General features: G+C 46.4%; 1 protein-coding gene and 1 pseudogene across 1 annotated transcript; both read right to left on the bottom strand.

Annotated features, from left to right (window-relative positions):
• Positions 1-4,453: 4,453 nt before the first annotated feature.
• On the bottom strand, positions 4,454-12,690 carry LOC143437975 (paired immunoglobulin-like type 2 receptor beta-2). The gene is made up of 5 exons (XM_076923359.1): positions 12,508-12,690; positions 11,820-12,206; positions 9,286-9,466; positions 7,489-7,519; positions 4,454-6,987 (listed from the first exon to the last, which is right to left on the bottom strand). Exons 1-4 carry the CDS (start codon positions 12,554-12,556, stop codon positions 7,507-7,509), a joined length of 630 nt encoding a protein of 209 aa, XP_076779474.1. The 5' UTR covers positions 12,557-12,690; the 3' UTR covers positions 4,454-6,987; positions 7,489-7,506.
• Positions 12,691-18,478: 5,788 nt separating this feature from the next.
• LOC143438248 (paired immunoglobulin-like type 2 receptor alpha) lies at positions 18,479-19,879 on the bottom strand (annotated as a pseudogene).
• Positions 19,880-20,569: the final 690 nt, after the last annotated feature.

Here is a 20,569-nt window from a genome sequence, read left to right as displayed (position 1 = left end):
TCTTTATCTTCTCCTTCCCAATCTTTTTCTCACTATGTCTCCCACCATGCTGGTTGTGTGAGTCTCTCTTTAATTACCCATTTAAGGCTGTCAGTTGTGCTCACCTCAGACACAGTGAGGAAGGAGGTGATAACGAAACACACTAAGTCCCCTGCCCTAGCACAGTGACCCCCTTACCCTTCTCTTCCATCCCTCTTCCTGCCTCCCATCTACTCTTTGGCATTTTCTTGTCTTTTAAGGACTGTTCACAGTGTGCAAACAGAACCATGGTCTTGTGGACTTTCTCTGCCTTAGCCTGCTCACTGCTGTACACACCAACTTCCCTGGGCTTCTTGGTCAGTGATTCTAAAGCTACTCCAGTTTCTAAAGGAGTCTTTCTACCTCTCCTTCCACCACCACAATACACACACACACACACACACACACACACACACACGCACGCACACGCACACGCAGAGAGAGAGAGAGAGAGAGAGAGAGAGAGAGAGAGAGAGAGAAGAGAGAGAGAGCATACAAGGCATCTTTAACAGCCGATTAGCATCCATGACTTTACCCAGTCTTCATCCTGAATAAACATGACCTCCTTCAGATCAGGAGGATGTCATAGAAGCTTCTTGCACCTGAACATGCAGACCCAGAACTAGAAGGGAACAGTCATAACTTCTGCTAATCTCAGGATGATTTCCAGCGTTTAGACTTGTCTTGATCTCAGTCTTGCTCTGAACTGACTACCCAAGTAGCTTGAGTTTCTGATCCCACTTTTATTTAAAAGTGTTATTATTTGCATGAGCCAACAGAGGACAGCGCAGTCAGACTCTCAGTATCAGAGACAGACAGGATGACCTGGGCTCTAAGGGGAAGACATGAGAGCCCACATGGCTTCTTAGAGTGTGTCACATACAATCCTGCATACAGGAGCTCTGACTCCCATTCTGTACACAGGAGGGGCTGTAATATGCAGGCTGTGTGCCCTCCATCACTACTTTGATGAAAACTCACTTTCTGGTGAGAGATTTTGGCACCAGGAGGTCTGTTGGCCGTGAATAACAGGTGGTGTCTCACCAGGAGCCTGTGGGTGATGCTGAGAGGCAGAGGACAGTTTTCTCAGTGTACCATTTGGGTCCCCAGGAATCACACACAGGTCACTGTGCTAGGCCGCAGTCTCCGAGTCCATTGAGCTATCTTACTGGGATACACTCTTTTGTTGTTCTTTAATATCTATTTTTAAAATACACCAATTAACATAAATGTATAAAATATTGTGACCATGATTGATCATCTTGAGAGAGATCTACATGGTTTTTTTTATATCATGGCCTCTCATGGGCTTGGAACACACCAATTAGGCTAGACTAGGTACACAGTCAGCCCATGACTCTGTCTGTGTCTTGCTCATTCAGGGCTGGATTACAAATTCCTGCTACATCCCTGGTTTATAATGTGGCTGCTCCGGTTCACACTCAGGTCTTCCTACTCATGCACATCACTCTGGCTGCATCATCTTTCTTACTCCCTTGCATCCCTCTCATAATAAACTTTCCTAATGGTCCTCAGCCTGCCTTTTGGGATCACAGGTGCTCACATGGCTGAGGTCTAGGCTATGGTTTGGCCAAGGTTGTCCTTAAATTTGTTATGTGTTCAAGGATGGTCTCAAACGCCTACAAATCCCACTGTCTGTGCCTCTCATCAGCTGGGATTACAGGTGTGCACCCTCCTGCCCCTTTGTCTCACGGTGGACAAAGAACCTCATTTTCTGTCCGTGACAGGCAAGTAAGCACTCTACCAGATGGACATCTGAGGCTCAGTGTGGCCTAGAAGAATGTCCTGGCCATGAGTACTCACCTCCAGATTTCATCTGCTTTACCCTGTCTGAGGTCTCTGGATAGAAGGTCACCTGACTACTAACCCACCTATGGAGGGGCTGGACCTGACAAGACTGTGGTAAGTCAGCTGCTGGACCCCCAGCATTTTTTAACACAGACTCTGTTTGGTTCTAAATGATGCCAGCTGCCCATTGTTCACTCAGCTGCCTCAGCTGCACTTGCTGCCACCTGCTGGCTCTTTAGTCCCCAGTCATGGGCTCTGTTCTTTGGACAGGAAGTCTAAGGTTTTGGTGTGGACATGGGGCTGTTGCATATCACAGGACCATGGGGAGTTGAGACTGCAGTGCTGGAACCTGGGGGATGCTCAGGTCATAGCACACGTGTCCCTACCGACCCTACACACCTGAGAATAAGTATGTAAGCACTGTTTAAAAATTATAACCCAAGCTGAGCATGGACATACATGCTGCAAGTCTAGCCTTAGGGAGGAGGAAGGCAGAGGCACATGGATCTCACTGTGTTTGAAGCGGGCCTTGTCTATATATCTAGTTTTTAGACAGCAAGGGCTGCACAGTGAAACCTGTATATAAAAAAAAGCAACAACAACAAAAGCAAAGGAAACTCAGCCAAACCTGCAAAAGCCTACGTATCAAACAAAATACCAACCAGTCAAAACCAGAAACACTGTTGATGGTGAACTTGGATAGTGTCCCTAGTCATCATATTTGAGGTTGTCCTCTGCACTTCCCATACATGAGCCTAAATTGACTTGTACACACATGCATCGATCGGCTCTCAGACACATATGCAAGGATACTTTCACAGCTAATCTACCATTACATAGTTACCCAGTCTTCTTTCTGATTAAACAAGGCCTCCCTAAGACCAGGCTCTGTGAGTCTTCAGACCCCAGTTCCTGGCAGTGTCTACAGCATTCAGACTCTCTGATTTTATACCCAGCTAACTTATCCCATGACAGTGGAGGGAGAAAACAGGCTCAAACCTTCCTCATTCTTTGGGAATCATTCAATTCCAGAGACATCCCTCAGATAACAAATACTGCAGGCTCTTTGGGCTCTGACCCAGCAGATAACCTCCTGGATAAAAACTGTCCCTCTTGTCTCCATTTTTGTCACCATTTCATTGATCTCTCTTCCCTAGTGACAACAGAGACCCAGTGTGAGTTCACAAGTAACCTACCCAGACTGATGCCTGAAGATAATGGAGATGCTAGAGAAGCTGGTGATGGAGACAGGAAGCAGCTGCAGCCTTACAATAGCACAGTTGCCCTGCTGCCATTTGACCTCGTGTGTCTCCCCTAATATGACATCATCATCTTCATCTTCATCACCTGCTGCCCAGCTCCAGAATGAGCTTCTGAGTGCAACCCTGTCCAGGGGAGTCCCAGGAAGGGACTCTACACTGTTTCCTAAAGGCTCAGTAATTAGGACTGGGGGAGCAGCTCAGTCTCCTCCAATGCCTCCTGATAGTCAAGGACAGAGATATTTGTACATGTTTCATCAAGTTTGTGGTGACAGAAATAGAGAAATTCCTACCTCCCTCATCAGAGTTATTATTTAACTTAAACAAAACAAAACAAAAACAAATAAATGAACAGCAACAAGAAAAACCCCCAAAGTGTTAATAGCCCCAGTATGGTGGTGCATTTTGTAGTGTGCAGAGGAGGGGCATCTCTGAGTTTGAGGTCAGCCTTGGTGTACTAAACAAGTTCAATGACAGTCAGACCTATAGAGTAGAGAAACCCCCTCCTCAAAACAAAAATAAAAAACAAAACGTAACAACAACAAACAAGCAAAAAGAAAATTATTGATAGTCACAAGTTTTGTAATGTAAATCTAAAGAGGAAACTGGTATCATCTTCAAATTCTTCATCTCCAATTAAAAGGAACCAACAGGTGACTTTTGTCCATGGCATCTCTGTACTGTTAGTAGTTTTGAGTAGTTTTGCTGTTGATTTAAATGTAAAGTCTCATGTACTCAGGCTGGACTAAACTTAAGAGGTACCAGGAATAGCCTCCAATTCAGTGGTTTTCAGTCTTCATAATGCTACAATGTTTCCTCATGGTATAGTGACCTAAAGCATCAGATTATCTCATTGGTACTTCCTAACCATAATTTTGCTACTGTTATGGTCGTAATATAAATACCTGATACTCAGGATATCTGAAATGTGACTCCTGTGAAAGGATGCTTCTAACTTCAAAGAGATGGTGACCCACAGGCTGAGAACCAGTGCTCCAACTGATAATTTTTCCATCACTACCTGTCAACAGTTGGGATAACAGGCATGCTTTGATACCTGATTTCCTCTGGCACGTTGTCTTAATGACCAGTTCAGTCCAGGGAACACACATCCCAAACACTGGTAGCCAAGGCAGAAGCCAATGTCTACTTTTTATTTGGACCCTAAGTTCCCTTTTGGCAGATCAGAGACACGGTCTGCATAAGTGAACTTAGTGGGCTTAGGTACCTATGTGATGTTGAGAATGTTAGCCTTGTAAGTCTTATTTATTTATTTATTCATTTATTTATTTATTATTGGATATTTTATTTACATTTCAGATGCCATCCCCTTTTCCCCATTTCCCCTCCCTAGAAAACACCTATCCCATCCCCCTCCTCCTTTTTGCTTTTATACAATTTTTTAATGTTAATCAAAGGCTTTATAAGTTTGGTAATTCTCAATAACAAGATGCCCATACAATCAGAAGTATTACCCAATACCCAACCTAGATATATCAACTATCTTTGACAGACAGAGACACATAAACATCTGCCTCCATGTTCCCTTCTCTCTCTCTCTCTCTCTCTCTCTCTCTCTCTCTCTCTCTCTCTCTCTCTCTCTCTCTGTGTCTCTGTCTCTCTCTTGTTTCCTAGCTCCTCCTCTCCTTCTCTTCCTCCTCTCCTTACTCCTCTTCTTCTTCTCCTTACTCCTCCCACCTTAGCTCCTCCTACATATCACCCTTCCTGTTAAAATAAAACTTTTCCTCTCAAAATACAATTAGAGCATAGCTATACCAATTTGTGTCAGCAAGGTACAAGATAGACCTAATACTCACTCCATCATTTTGTTGACTAAACCGAACCTCTGTCATCCCTTCTAACTAAAAGACTTAGTTCTGAACCTGGCTTTTTTCTTGGCTTTAGAATGAATGTCAGCTGAAAACCATCCTCTCAAACCTTTTCTCTCAAAGTAAATAGCCAGGATTGGCTATGAGACTATAAGTTTTCACCCCTGTCAAAAATCCAGAATGACTGAGTTAACTGAAATTATGGGAGGCACAAAGCATAGCTTCTAAAACTTAGCCAATTTATAGAGACTGCTGAACACCGGGACAGTCCCTATACTACAGAACATTAGAGCATCTGATCTTCAGCCTTCTGGCCCAGGATCATCTGACAGACCTAGTGATGCAGAATTTTTAAGGGCTGATTACTCTGTCTAGGCAGATATAATCAGTCGACTATTCTGCAAGTGTGTCCTTTTCTGGACAGTGTTTTGTCTGTAGATAAAAAGAGGCAATTCTTGCCTAGTGGCTGTCTCACCACAACTGGAGTAACTCCAAAGACGCTCAATTTCTTCTTAGAATCCAAGACAGGAAGCTGTCAGGAGCAGACAGGTCTCTAATCAAAATGAACATTAATACAGAAATGTTTGTAATGTCAATTCTGTGGACTTCTGACGTTTTGAAAACCAACTATCCATGTAAGGTAATCTGGACTGTTGTCTATTAACTCCTCTAAGCTATTTCTAAATAAAATATAGAAAACACCCTAACAATAAACTCAGAGCCATGAATTTGCTATAGGCCCTTAATTCACAGGCTAACCATCTCAAATCAGTTTAAAAGCTTAAAGAAGGACTGTGTCTAAGCCTTGTATTCCTAAATGTGTTATATAGGCACAATGCCTATGAGAGTAACAATATTCATCTCACTTTTATATCAATAAGAAACTCATACCACTGAAAACCTTAAATTTGAAATCAAAGTAAATTTTGTACCATTTAAGAAATTGTAACTTCATCTTAATAACAAGTATACATATTTCTACCAATGGGTTATGGCTATGCAATAAATCCTAGCTAATCCTCCCTGTTCCCGGAAAACCACTACTTTTCCCTAGAAAGACAGCCCAACATTAACCACCTCCGTTCTCAAGCCCAGGGAATAGGGGCGCCGACTCTTCATTAACTTCTTCAAGCTGATTATGGTCATTGAGATATTAAAAGTGGGACAAGGGGAACAGTAAATTGATAAGGCTCTGACACTGTCTTCACTGCATCCAGCTGGAATTCAGGACATCAGAAGTTCGAGCCGGTCTGCTCAGCTTGCTTGATGAGTAACACCAAGGCTGTGTATTCTGCAATATACAATTCTCAAAACAAATTTTAGTATCAAGATAATGTTTTCTTTGAATTCTGGAATCTAGTCTTCTGGCTGCCTGCCTCTGTCATGTCTAATCCATATAATTCTGGGAGTTTCTATGAGGGTGTGCTCCCATCATCCTCCCATTCCCGCCTCCCTGCTCTCGAATTCCCCAACACAAGGGAATCTGAACTTTCAGGCACCAAGGCCCTCAATTCAGCCATCATGTTATGTGACTACCAGTAGGGTGGTGGTGTGGGTCGTATAGGCTACTTGCATTTGAGCTTGCAGACCCAGAACAAGGAGGGAACTGTCCTAACTCATCTGGTCTCCGGATAAGATTTTCAGGGTTTGGACACATCTAGACCTCAGCCTTGCTCTGGACTGGCTCCCTGAGTTGCTTGTCTTTCTGATCCCTCATTTACTAAAAGTATCATTAACTCCGCAATCAAACAGAAACCAGCACTATCAGGCTGTCAGGACCAGAGACAGACAGGATGACCTGGGTTCTTTAGATAGGACACCAGAGCTCACATGGCAGAACTGGGAGTTATCGTCATATCCCTGCCCAAGGACAAGGATGTTTCACAGAACAATCCTGCAGCCATGTACATTGTGATTCCCAGGAAGAAGAATTTGAAGGTGTGGGATGCAGATGTGTGGTCACCAGTCACTACTCTGATGTAAACTCTCCTCTCTGGTGAGAGAAGCAGGCACCTGGAGGTCTGTTAGGTGGGGACAAACAGACAATGTCTCACCGGGAACCTATGGTGACCCTGAGAGAGAGAAAACAATTGTCTGTTTTATCCATGTGTCATTTAGGTCACCAAGAATCAAATCCAGATCACTGGGCTAGGCAGCAGGCTAAATTTCCCACTAGGCTGTCTCACCGTTACATACTATTGTTTGTTCATTAATATGTAATTTGAAACACTTCAAACAGATTTAGAAAATGTTATGACCACGATTTATCACCTGGAGAAACCCCCCTATGTTTTAAAGACATGATCTTCCATTGGCCTGGACCTACCCAATTTGGCCAGACTAGTTGGACAGCCAGCGTGTGACTGTGCCTGTGTCTTGCTTGTCCAAGGCTGGGACTACAAAGTTTGGCACATCCCTGAGTTATACTGTGAGAGCTCCAGATCTATAAAACTCAGGCCCTCCTACCCATGTCCCATGCTTTCTGACTGAATCATCTCTGGCTCCCTTGCATGCCTCTCATAATGAACTTCCCAGCAGCCCATCAGCTGCCCCTTGGGATGACAGGCACTCACCTCGCTGGGCTTTAGGCTTTACTCTGCTGGCCTGTAGGAGAAGAAACAGTGTCAGTGTGTCAGCCATGCTGGCTCTTAATCCTGCCTCTCAGATGTTCTCTGTGTTCAGACAACATGAGGGGCCCAGGGCAGCAAACAGCTCTGCTGCAGCCAGGCAGGGACAGGTCTGAGAATCCCCAGGACCTGAAGCCAGTGGTCAGCTGACCTTCTGTACCACACAGCAAGTCAGAGGAATGACCACTAGTGTACTGACTCATGCCCTGTCTCCCTTTCCTTCCTTCCCCTGCCCTGACCTCCTGACACAGCTCTGCCTTCTCTGCTCTGCACTCACCATGTCTCCCTTTTGCCTCCCTAGAATCTGGCTCTCTGAGTCTCCCTCTCAGTGCAGGCTGCTGCTCTCTGAGATTCAGCTCAGAGTTTGAATCCCAGTCAGACTTCTGCTGTCTCTCAGGCTGCTGCTCTCCCTCCTCTCAGTTCTACTTCCTGTAATGGAGGGTGGAGCCTGTCTGAAACCATGGGATGCACATTTAAATGTTTCTCTGTAAACCTCTATTACACTCCACCATCCATGCATCTGTCCTCATCCTGTAGTCTTCTAGTTCCCATGGCTTTAAATCTGCTCTGACCTCAGTCCACACTTGGCTCTCGTGTTCTGTGTACAAGGTCTTGGGATCCCAGTGGTCCACAGCTTGGTGTGTAACTGCTGATGTCCTTGAACTCCTAATGCTTCTCTCTGCTCTTCTTATGTGCTGGGATTATTGTGTCCCCCACTGTGTCCCCATTATTGTTTCTTAAAATAGTTACTTATGTTAGAAGACAAATCATTTAATTTTACAAAAATGTCATTGGAATTAAAAAAATTGCATTGTATCTTTTGTTGTGTGTGTGTGTGTGTGTGTTTTGAAAGGAATTAATATATTAAATTTCCCATTCTAGAAATATCCTTACATTTATTGTTTTTACATAATTTAAAAAAATATTCTTTGGGCAGTTGTTTTAAACATGTGTATATTTGCATATGTGCACACATATGTATGTATTTGCATAGTGCACACATATGTGGATGGTAGAGGACAACTTTGGGCATTGTCCTTTAGGAGGTGTCCCCTGTAGACTGTGAGACAGGTGAGTCATTGTTCACCCACTAGGTAGGGCTGGGAGCACAGTGAGCCCCAGGGATCCTAGTTCTCTGCCTGTCCAAGCATCTGACAACTCTTTACGTGGCTCCTGGAGTGATGCTCATGTCCCTGTTTGTGGGACAAAGACGTCAACTGAGACACCTCAGTAGACATTTGGTAATTTTGCTTAGGAGTGTTAGGTTTCTAGTGCCCCAGTTTTATGCCTCTTGGAGATTTTCACTGCCCATTTCTTTATGTTTGCAAGCCTATTACACACCTGCTCTTAATTTCCGTTTTGATCCCACATGCCCAATTCAAACCGGTGTGAATTTTCATAGGTTTCACTTCCTGTGAGATGTAGTCCCTGGATGCTGGTCTAACCTCAGACCTTCTTCAGCAGCCACAGCTGTTTCCGAATGAGCTGTCAGCCCCTAAGGCTCCTGTGAGCCTCCTTGGATTCCTCAGGAGCAGGTCTGTGTTCATCTGCATTTGCTCCTCTCATTTCCAGCTGATCTGGAAGGACAGCAGCTCCAGGGATGCAGGCCTTGTGGAGTTCAGACCCATTTCCCTCCTTCTGTTCTCTTTACTGTTCCCTGCACACGCCTGCCCTTCTCCATCTCCCACAGCTGAGAACACTCCCAGTGGGAAGCTCGGGTGAGGCCTGTCCTGGACCACTTACCTTTGCTTCCACCACAGAAAGATCATCCAGCCGTAGATGGGGATTATGACTACAGCTTTGACTGAGAGCATGACTCCCAGGATCAGCAGTGAAGGATCCCTCTGGCCCCCTGTGTCCTCCAGGCCAGCTGTGGTGACTGCAGAGGTGATGATGGAGGGGCTCCTCATGGTGGTGCTGAGTACTGGGGAGAGATGGGAAGTGAGCAGATCCTCTCTGGATGAGGGAGGGTGGGTGAGGGTCACATCCTGTCTCCTCTGTGTGATGTGGGATGGGGCAGAGCTGTCAGATGTTCACACAGAGAGGAGAACAGATGCTTAAGGCTGAGACTCAAGGAGAGCAAGCTCCAATGTGCAGTCCCCAACTGTCCTGGCTGTGTGTCCAAAGATTGTAATTTGGTCACAGATAAGTAAGGCAGAGACATACAGTGATTTTTTTTTTCACTTAAATATATGTAACATCCAGATTCGCTTAGTTCATAGAGAGTTTGCTGTTTTGGGCCTTAAAACCTGAGTTTGGTCCCTAATATTTATATCAAGAACCTGGTAAAATTGGCATGACCTTTAATCCTAGGTCAAGTCAGAGGCAGGCAGATCTCTGTGAGCTGACAGCTAGCCTGGTCTCTGTGTCATGTTCCACAGCAGACAGAGCTGCATGGGCTGTAATCCTAGTACTGAGGGGGTGGAGACAGGCTTGTCCCTGCTGCTCACTGGCTGGCCAGCCTAGTCTCCATGGGAAACTTGAAGCCAGTGAGAGAGCCCCTTCCAAATAGTAAGGTGGATGAGACCTAGGATCTGCTCTAGCCACTGCATACATATGTGCACACACCCCTACACACAAACACACATGGACACATACACGGACATACAGAGAGAGACATACACAAAGACACACAAGTACACGGAGATACAGACAGAGACATACACAGACACAGAGACATAAACCCACATGCACCCAGAGACACATAGACACAGAAACTTAGACACACACACATACATACACACACACACTCATACAACACATCTGACTTAACAGACCCACATGTTCACACACACTGAATACAACAAAATGTATATCAGAAAAAATACAATTTTAGCCATGTGTGTATAGCTCAGTCCAGGGCAGAATACATCCCTTTGCTTTATAAACATCACTAAGGGTAATTTTCTCAACACCTGCCTATTTGTGAATTCTAGAGCAGAGGTTCCCAACCTGTGCACCACTGACTCACATGGATTGCACACCAGGTATCACCCATGTCAGGTGTTTACCTTGTGACTCACAACAGTAGATAATTAAGTTATGAAGTAGCAATGATATACTTGTATGCATGTGTGTCCCCACACCATGAAGAACTGTATGACAGATGTGCAGCATCAGGAAGGAGGAGAACCACTGAGCCAGACACACACAGGACACGGCTCCTGTCTGTCTCTGCCCTGAGGCCGGGCAGCTGCTATCTCACTTTACATCAGGACAACATGGCAGCTGTAGCCTGCACACATAACTGTGCTGTGGGCATCCTCTCAGAGGCTGACTTTAGTACAGTCAAGAGCCACCTCTGCATGTGGTGGCACATGCTGTAATGTCCACACTCAGGAGGCAGAGGCGAGGCAGATTGCTGTGAGTTCAAAGGCAGATAGATTTACATAGTCAGTATTAGGACAGCTAGGGCTACATGCTGATGCCCTGACATAAAATAAGTAAATGAATGAATAAATAAAGCAAGCTACCAAGGAAACAGAAAGAGATACATAAGTTAACAAAACAAAAAAGATCCACAGAGGAAGAACATCAGAAACATTGCAGCCCCACAGAGTCCCTGCTTCTTTAAGGCCATGTGCAGGAACACACAGTGACTATGCTGGACCTTAGGACACCCAGTGCAGAGGACTGCAGTTACTTCTGGATCAGAGAGCTGAAGGGATCAGAAGACAGAGCAGCTACATCATGAAAATGCAGACATTTTGTTATTCATTATCTAATTACTGAAGAGCCTGGGGAGAGAAGACAGATGTGTCCTGGGGTGCTATCTGGGCATATGGGCTATATGGGCAAATGAGGAACTGTGGTGACCTGTGGCAGTTACAGTTAGACCAGAGGACACCAGGACCTCCAGTGGCCCCTACTATATGTTCTGAGCTGAGGTTGGAGCTGTGTGGAGATGCTGCATACAGGGACCAACAGGACCAAGAGAGTCAGCTCCATTCTGGAGAAGTTCATCCACGTTGAGGTCATGGGGTGAAAGTAGACAGGACCATAGTGTTAGATTTGGAACAATAAGGGTGTGACCTATGGGGTAGGGCCCATGCTGAAGCCCAGAGTGGGGTGTGGTTCTATCAGAGCAGAGAAGGACAGACCACAGCAGAGGAGGCAGCAAACACTTGTCACAACTACAAGGAAAGATGCTGTTGGCAGCGGTGTGGGCAGAGCCATGGTAAAGGAATATGAAAGCAAGCTCAGAGTTGTAAAGTCTGAGATGACATCTAAGGGATAAAGAAGCCACAGGTGTCAAAGCCTGAGCCATGGTTGCTCACCCCGGGTCACGGTGAGTTGTGTCCCAGGAAGAGACTGCCAAAACTTCATGCCTTCTGTTGTTTGCAGAAAAACTCGGCAGAAGTATGTGGTCTGGTCAGTCTCCTTCAAGTTCAGGATTCTGAGGACTCCGGATGTCTGACCCTGTGTCCAGTTCAGGATGAGTCGGTCCTTGAAGTGCTCATGTATGAAATGCAGGGTGGAGTTGTAGATGGATTCTCCAAAAAAGTCCTTCCATCTCCAGGCTATGCTCATCTGTGGATCCTTGGCCAACTCCCAGGGGAAGTAGAAGGAGAAGGGAATCTCGATGGAGCCGCCCTCGACTCCAGAGAGGAGAGCTGGTTGGTTCATCCCAAAGACAGTTTCTCTGCTGTGTGCTGCTGAGTTTCCTGGGAAGAATGAGAACAGTCTGAAGCCACTGCATGGATGGAAAGGACAACCCAGAGCATCCTGGACTGTCATCCACAGGCAGGGGTGACACACAGGACAGGACTGTCCCTATGTCTGGTGAGACAGGAAAGTGAGGGAAAGGTTGGTTTGGGCTCTCTTTGGGGGAAGAGCTGTTTCTTGGTACAGAGAGACCTGGTTGGCCCCTCTAACAGATACTTTTCCACATGACAGCCCACTCTTCCAAGCCCCACTGGCCTCTCCTGTGGCTCAGTCTCTGCTAGTGAGGTCCCCACCACTCACCAGTTTGCAGACATGCTGCTGATAGCAGAAGAAGCAGGATCTGAGCCATGGACAGAGTCCCTGCAGGTCATGAGAACACCAGTGCTTATGGGTAGGAGGAACAGGAATAAGAAGACAAATCCCCAGGCTTACTTAAGGGGAAGCCTATGTGGAGATAAGCTCTCTGAATCTCCACCTTCTTCCTTGGGGCCAGCTACTTCCCATAATGATCTGACTTCTTCTTTTTCTCCTGTGCAGTAGATATCTTCTTGTGGTCACTGACGAGAAGGTCAGCCCCTTGGGCACAGCCCCCATTATTTGCTGGGAGACATGGCCTTGTTCTCCACATACAGGGCTCTTCTCTTCCACCTTGACCTTCTGCCTTGTCTACACTGTTCCATTTCCTAAGTGACTTGTAATCTCTGTCTCCTTTCTTCTGTATTTCCTCTATTCCCTCCCCTTCCTCAATGTCTTTCTCATTCTGTCTCCCACCATGCTGGCTGTCTGAGCCTCTCTCTAATAATCTTACATAATGATGTTGTCAGTGTCCAAACCACGTCAGACACAATGAGGAAGGCTGAGATGAGGAAACACATTCAGTCTCTGGCCCTAGCATGGTGAGAACCTGCCCCTTGTACGGCTTCCCCTACATCTGCACTTTGCCCTTTCTTGCCTTCAAAGACCTTTCACAGTGCCCAGGCAGAACCAAGGCCTGGAGGATCCCCTCCACCTTGCCCTGCTCCTTGTGGCACAGTCTCCAACTTTCCTGGGCTCTTGGACAGTGACTCTAAATCTTCTCCAGTTTCTAATGGATCCTTTCTATCTGCCCTTCCCATTATAACACTCACTCAGAAGAGGACACCAAGGACCAGAGGAGCCTGGCACTTGACCCGTGATGGCCACATGACTGACTGGAGTTCAGTCACATTGAGTTCTTGGAGTCTTCCATTCCACACAGAGACTTCAGTCGGCCTGCTCAGTGTAGCCTCTGAGGAGGCTCTTTCCACAAAGCTCTTGAGTGACTCCCTCTAGTCATGGTCACACCAGAACCTTTTTTTGAGTAAGTGTGCAAAGAATGCACAGAGCAGCCATGTGTCCCTCAAGACTAGGACATTGTCTAGGACATGGCTGACAGTGTGGACACAGCTGGCCTGTGACGCGGGTGGAGACATGAGAGATGGGGTCAGAGGCTGGAGTGTCCTTAGTGCTGTTTTTAAAAAGGTTCATCCTACCCGTACCCATGATATGATGCCATCAGCTTCCTGAAAGGCAGGAACATGATTGCACCAGAGGAAGTGGCATCATTCTTCAGTGGCATCTGAGTGATGTGTGCAGACGCATCTTCCTATTTCCTTAGCTTTTCTGGCATTGATTGTCTTGTTCCATCTTCCCTACAACTGGCTATATACCCCACCCTCTCCCATATCTACTTCTTTTTCTCTTGTTGGACATAGAACCTTAGATTCTGTGCATTCCAGACAAGTAAGCAGTGGACCAGATGAACATCTTTAGTCTCAGTATGATCAGAAAGGGTTTCCTCCTCGTCATGAGTTTTCACCTCCAGATTTCATCTGCCTTTCCCCTTCTCTCTGGTATCTCTGGGTAAATGTTGTCTCAATTGCCATACTGCACAAGAAGAGGCTGGACCACAAAAGTCTGCCATATATCATGTGCTGAATCCCAGCATTTTTCATAACGGGCTCTGGTGGGTTCCACAGGATTTCAGCTGCCCCTTGTACCCTGCTCCATCTCTGCCAACTGCTGGCTCCTTAACCCCAAGTCATGGGCTCTGTTCTAGTTTCAGGTCTTAGATTTAGTTGAATATCCATGGGAACTCTGCTGATGGGGGTGATTTTGCCCAGGATGCTGTCATCAGTCATCTGATGTCATCCTGCTTCCCCAAAACCAGTGACTGTGTCGTGCAGCCATGATGCTTTTGCAGGAGAATGGTACTTTCTGTGTAAAATCAGTCTAGGGTTTTGATGTACTTACAAGGAGTTTTTGCATACCATGTGACCATTGGGTGTGTCAGACTGCAGTGTTGGAACCTGGGTGCTGCTCAGGCACATGTATGCTCTGCCCCCCACAGAATAAATAAGAAATGTTACTTAAACAATTAAATCCCAAGGTGGCCTAGGCATAGTGGGGCTATTTGAGAGACGGAGGCAAAGGAATGTGAATCCCTGTGAGTTTGATGCTAGCCTGGCCTTTATACACAGTTCTAGGGCAGCAAAGGCTACATAGAGAGATTGTGTCTCAATAAATCAACAACAAAATATTAAAGTAAGCAAACAAACAAAATCCAAACCAAACAATAAAAACCTACAAATGAATGAAAACCCCAAAGTGTATACCCATGTTCAGTGGTTCCTGAGTAGTAATGAAGGGCAGCCCTCTAGACTGCACATACATAAACTCACACTTACTTGTACACACATGCACAGTCCTCAGACACAAGTCATGCGAGGATCCTTTCACAGCTCATCTGCCACCACATGTCTGCCCATCTTCATCCTGAGTGAACCCAGACTCTGCCACACCAGGCTCTGGGATTCTTCAGCCTCCAGTTCCTGACAGTGTCTGTAGCTTGCAGACTCTCTGATTTTATACCCAACTGGCTTGTCCCATGACAACAGTGGGAGACAACAGGGTGAGCCCTTCCTCTCTGAACCCTCCCATTCCAGATACATTCCTCAAACAGCACATACTGCCGTCTCCATGGGCCCTGACACAGCAGACAATCTCATGATGGAAACTGCATCTGTTCTGTTCCTGTCACACCACCTACCCACACATTCCTTGATGTCTCTTTTCTAATGAGAACACACAAACACCAGATGGAACCTCAAAGAAACTTGACCAGAATGGGCCTTGCTTAGAGTGGGGGATATGCTAGAGAGGGTGGCAGAAGGATGCTGGCTGTGGTACAGACAGGATGCTCAGGCTGCAGCTGCAGCTTTACAATAGCACAGTTGCCCTGCTGCCATCTGACCTGGTGTTTCTTTCCTAGGATGACATCACCATCTTCATGTTCCCCATCTGCTTCCCAGCCTCAGTATGAGCACCTGCCTGTACACCATCCCAGGGGAGTCACCAAGAAGAGACTCTATCAGTGTCTCTAAATGCTCAGTGGGTGGTACCGGGTGAACAGTTCAGTCACCTGCTCCTCTGGTATGAAGTCTTCCAGCTTCTCCTGATAGCCAAGGTCAGACACATGTAAAGATGTATTATTGATTTTTTGGTCATAGAAACAGAAACTATTATTTTCTCCTCAACAGAATATCTGTAGCTTAAAACAAAAGAAAACAATAGAAAAACAATCAAAGAGACAAAAAGTATGTATTGCCAGACTCTCCCAGTAAGAGAGAGGAGGAGGATGGTGGATCTCTGGGAATTCGAGTACAGCCTGGTCTATATAGGAAATTCCAGGACTGCCAAAGCCTCATAATAGAGCATACCCCAGCCGCATCTCAAAAAACAAAAATAGACAGAAGCAAAACTATTAATAGTCACAAAGTTTGTTTGTGTAAATATGGAGAGAAAACTGATATGATCTTCAAGTTCTTCATCTCCAACCAAAAAGAAACTAAAAGACGACCTCTCTGTACTGTTTGGAGATTTGGTAAGCTTTGCTGTTTGTTTCAAGACAGTCTCATGTAACCCAGACTAGCCCTAGACTCAAGAGGTACTACTGATATCCTCCAATTCAGGAGTTCTCAGCCTGCCTAATGCTTTGATTTTTTAATACAATTCCTCAGGCTGTGGTGACCCACAGTGTACAATTATATCATTGCTATTTCATAACTGTGATTTTGCTACTATTGTGAATCATAATGTAAATATCTGACATGCAATCCCTGGATGCTCTTCTGTGTCCCACAGGCTCTTTGGTAGAAGCTGACCCACTGACTCTCAGATGTTAATATAGACGGGAAGGAAGTCTTGTCCCAGCTGAGACCCAATAAGGCATACAACCTAGTCTCCTTGGCCCACCAGAAGCCAGTGAGAGACCCTGACTCAAAAACTAAGATGGTGAGACTTGAGGGTGTTCTCTCACCTCCTCCAACACAGGAACAAATAAACACACACATACACAGACACACACTCACACAAAGTTACACTGACACATCCACATGTGCACACACACTGAATACATAAAACATTATAGCATAAAGAGGATCATTTTATCTGTAAGATTACAGCTCAGTGCAGGGCAGAATAGAATAATTTGCTCTACAAAGATCAGTACAATTAACTTCCAGAAGCTTTACTAACTGGAAACTCTAAAATCATGAAACATCTTTTTCTCTCTTCTCTGAGCCCCGGCAGCTGCTGTTTGTCATTACATCAAATCAAAATGGCAGCTCTAGACTGCACACAAAACTATCCTGAGGGCATCCTCTCACAGGTTGACTTACTACTGTCAAGAGCCATTGCTGGGCATGGTGGCACATGCCTCTAATCTTGGCACTTGGGATGCAGAAGCAGGCAGATTTCTGTGACTTCAAGGCCAGCCTGGTCCACATAAGGGGCTCCAGGACAACCAGGGCTATAGTGAGACCCTGTCCCCTATAAAGAACAAATGAAAAAACAAGATCCACAGAGCAATGTAATGATCAACAATGAAGTACACAGACTCCCCCAGGTCCTATAAGACCATGTGATGGGAGGGGGCAGTGATGGCCATACAGTAACAGGGCTGGTTCTCCAGGTCTCAGGGATCAGAAGATGGGGCAGCCCCATCGTGAAAACGGGGACATTATTACTGAAGAGCCTGTGGTCTTCTGTGAGAGGTGAGAGCACTGAAGGAGACAGGGGAGTAGGGAAACAGAGAGGAGACAAGACAGTGGTAGGGAGAGATGACAGATGTGTCCTGGGGAGCTAGGAGGGGACATGGGGCACTGTGGGACAGCTGGCAGTTTACAGTTGGCCCATAGGACATTAAACGCTCCCAATGGCATCTACTATATTGTAGGATTGTGAAAGGCAGCCTGGTTTCTGGTCGAGCACAGGCTAGAAACTCCAGTGACTCCAGGAGACCCGGAGGGGATCCCAGATGACCCTGAGGGATCCTAGGTGACCCTAAGGGACAGCAGCCATTTCACCATGCCTCCAGACACCAGGCTCCTGACAGGAGGCTGCAGCCCTCCATAGATTTGTGTTCTTCAGTCATGTAAGGATGAGCAACACCTCTCCACAGGTAGAGGATGTGACCACTGGCCACGTAGCCTCAAGACAGATCTCTTATTTTAATGAGGTACCTAAAGACCAGAAGGGCTTAGCCAATTAAACTTCCCTTCCCAGACGTTTCTCCCTGCAAAAGGGATTTAACCTCAGGCCCGCCCTGAGAAAAAGAGGTACAGTTTCTCATCTACTTTCAGCCATGACAATAAACATCTTAAAACCACAGATTGTTCCTTTTCACAGGATCCTCCGTGGGGAACAATGGAACAGGCCTTCACCTAAGGAGCCACGTCTAATCTCCTGCATTAGACCTCTCTGTGTTCCCAGCCATGGCAACCACCAACCCAAGCAAGCCAACTGCTGTGACAAGGCCAAGGACTCCCTCCCCACGGGACCCTGTTGGAGCTTCTCTCCCTTTCTCCCCTTGGCTGCTGGCCAGTCCAGCCCACAGCCCCCACTTTGTTCTCAGCTCTTCCGAGGTTTCCAGCGGAGCCTGGGTGCCCAAGTGCCTGGAACCATATGGCCCGGGCTGTCCTGCAGGCCCGGGAACCCCCAAGCCACCTCAGGCAGGTCCCCAGAACCTCAGACTGCACTTCCCCACCCCGATGTGGTATCCCCACTGTGGCTTCTCCCAGCCTAGCACCGGCCTGGCACTGGCTGCATGGGGTGATGCAGTCAAACTTCCCGTAGCCTGCTCCCCTGTGGCCTGAGCCTGGTGGCTGCCTCCCTGAGGTCCGAGCCTGGTGGCAGGGTTAGACACAGGACCCACACTTTACCCAAGACTATATGTTCTGGCCTTAGGTTGGAGCTATGTGGAGAAGCTGCTTATGGTAACCAATTTGAGCCCTGCCACAGGACAAAGAGAGTCAGCTCCATCCTGAAGAAGTTCATCTACCCTGAGTTCATGGGGAAGGGTGTATCTGGGTGGCATAGAAGTTAGAGATAGAACAAAAGGCGTATGAGACAGGCTGGGGCATATGCTGAAGCCTAGAGTCAGGTGTGGGTCTCTCTGAGTAGAAAATGGCAGACCATGGCAGAGGAGGCAGCAAACACTTGTCACAACTACAAGAAAAGATGCTGTTGGCAGAGGCAAGGGCACAGAATACGAAAGGAAGTTCAGAGTTGTGAAGCTTGAGGTGACATCTGGGGCCAAGCAAGCCACGTGTTTCAAAGCCTGAGCCATGGTGGCTCACCATGGGTGATGATGTGTTGTGTCCCAGCAACTGACTGAAAACTAATCACGAGTTCAGTTGTTTGCAGATAAACTCAGCAGAAGTATGTGCTCTGGTCATTCTCCTTCAAGTTCAGAATTCTGAGGACTCCGGATTTCTGACCCTGTGTCCAGTTGAGGATGAGCCGGTCCTTGAAGTGCTCATGTATGAAACGCAGGGTGGAGTTGTAGATGGATTCTCCATGGAAGTGCTTCCATCTTCAGGCTATGCTCGTCTACAGATCCTTGGCCTCCTTCCAGGTGAAGTAGAAGGAGAAGGGGATCTCGATGGAGCCGCCCTGGACTCCAGAGAGAGTTGCTGGTTGGTTCACCCCAATGGTGTTTTCTCTGTTGGATCCTGCAGAGTTCTCTAGGAAGGACAGGAAAAATCTGAAGTCACTGCAGGAGACAGTGACAGAGGAAAGTTGTAAAGGACAATCCAGAGCATCTTGGGCCATCATCTATGAGCAGGTGTGAGACACAAGGCAGAACTGTCCCTATGGCTAGAACAGGAAGGCAAGAAAGGGTTTGGTTGTGCTCCCTCTGAGGGATGAGCTCTCTTGGGGCAGAGAGGCTTGGCTGGCTCCTCCAGCAGACAACTGTCTACATGACAGCCCACTCTTCCCAGTCTCCTTCTGTGGTTAAGTCCCTGCTAGTGAGGTCTCCACCATTCACCAGTGTGCAGACATGCTGCTGACAGCAAAAGAAGCAGGATCCAAGCTATGGCCAGAGTCCCTCCAGAAAATGAGACCAGCAGAGCCATCAGGAAGGGGAGAATGCCCTGTGTAGGGACACTGTGGTGCTCAGGAGTCCAGAGAGAATCAGGGTAAAGAGAGACAGATCCCAGGCCTTCTCATGTGGAGGACTGAGCCGGGGCAGGACCTCTCCATCTCCACCTCCTTGTGGCCAGCAACTTCCTTTATTGATCTGGCTTCTTCTTTTTCCATGTTGCAGAAGATCCGCCCTTGTGGTCACTGACAACATAACTGGGCCCTTGGCCAGCCCCCATTGTTGGCCGGTAGACATGGCCTAGACCTTGGCATGGCTGGTTCTCCTCTGTTCCACCTTGACCTTCTGCCTTATCTAGTCTTTTCCATTTCCTAAGTGCCGTGTAATCTCTCTGAGCCCTTTCCTCTATGTTTCCTCTGTTCCTTCCCTCCCCCTCCTTAATCTCTTTCTCATGGTGTCTTCCTTATGCTGCACTACCTTATGCTGGTTGTGTGGGTTTCTCTCTAATAATCTCACATAATGAAGTTGTCAGTCTCTAAACCACTTCAGACCAATGAGGAATGTGATGATGAGGGACATATTCAGTTTCTGGCCCTAGCACAGTTACCCCCTTACCATGCTTTGATTTGATTTTAAATTTAAGGTTTTCATTGATATGAGCTTCTTATTGATATAAAGTGAGATTAATGTTACTCTCATAGGCATTGTGCCTATATAACACATTTAGGAATACAAGGCTTAGACCCAGTCCTTCTTTAACTTTTTAAACCGATTTGAGATGGTTAGCCTGTGAGTTAAGGGCCTATAGCAAATTCCTGGCTCTGAGTTTATTATTAGGGTGTTTTCTATATTTTATTTAGAAATAGCTGAGAGGAGTTAGCAAACAATAATCCAGATTGTATTACATAGATAGTTGGTTTTCAAAATGTCAGAATTGATGTTACAAATATTTCTGTATTA

The sequence above is a fragment of the Arvicanthis niloticus genome, chromosome 24 (assembly GCF_011762505.2).
Source record: "Arvicanthis niloticus isolate mArvNil1 chromosome 24, mArvNil1.pat.X, whole genome shotgun sequence".
NCBI classification, from domain to species: Eukaryota; Metazoa; Chordata; class Mammalia; order Rodentia; family Muridae; genus Arvicanthis; species Arvicanthis niloticus.
Note: the sequence above shows the minus strand (reverse complement) of the source record. Positions and strands in the feature narration are given on the sequence as shown.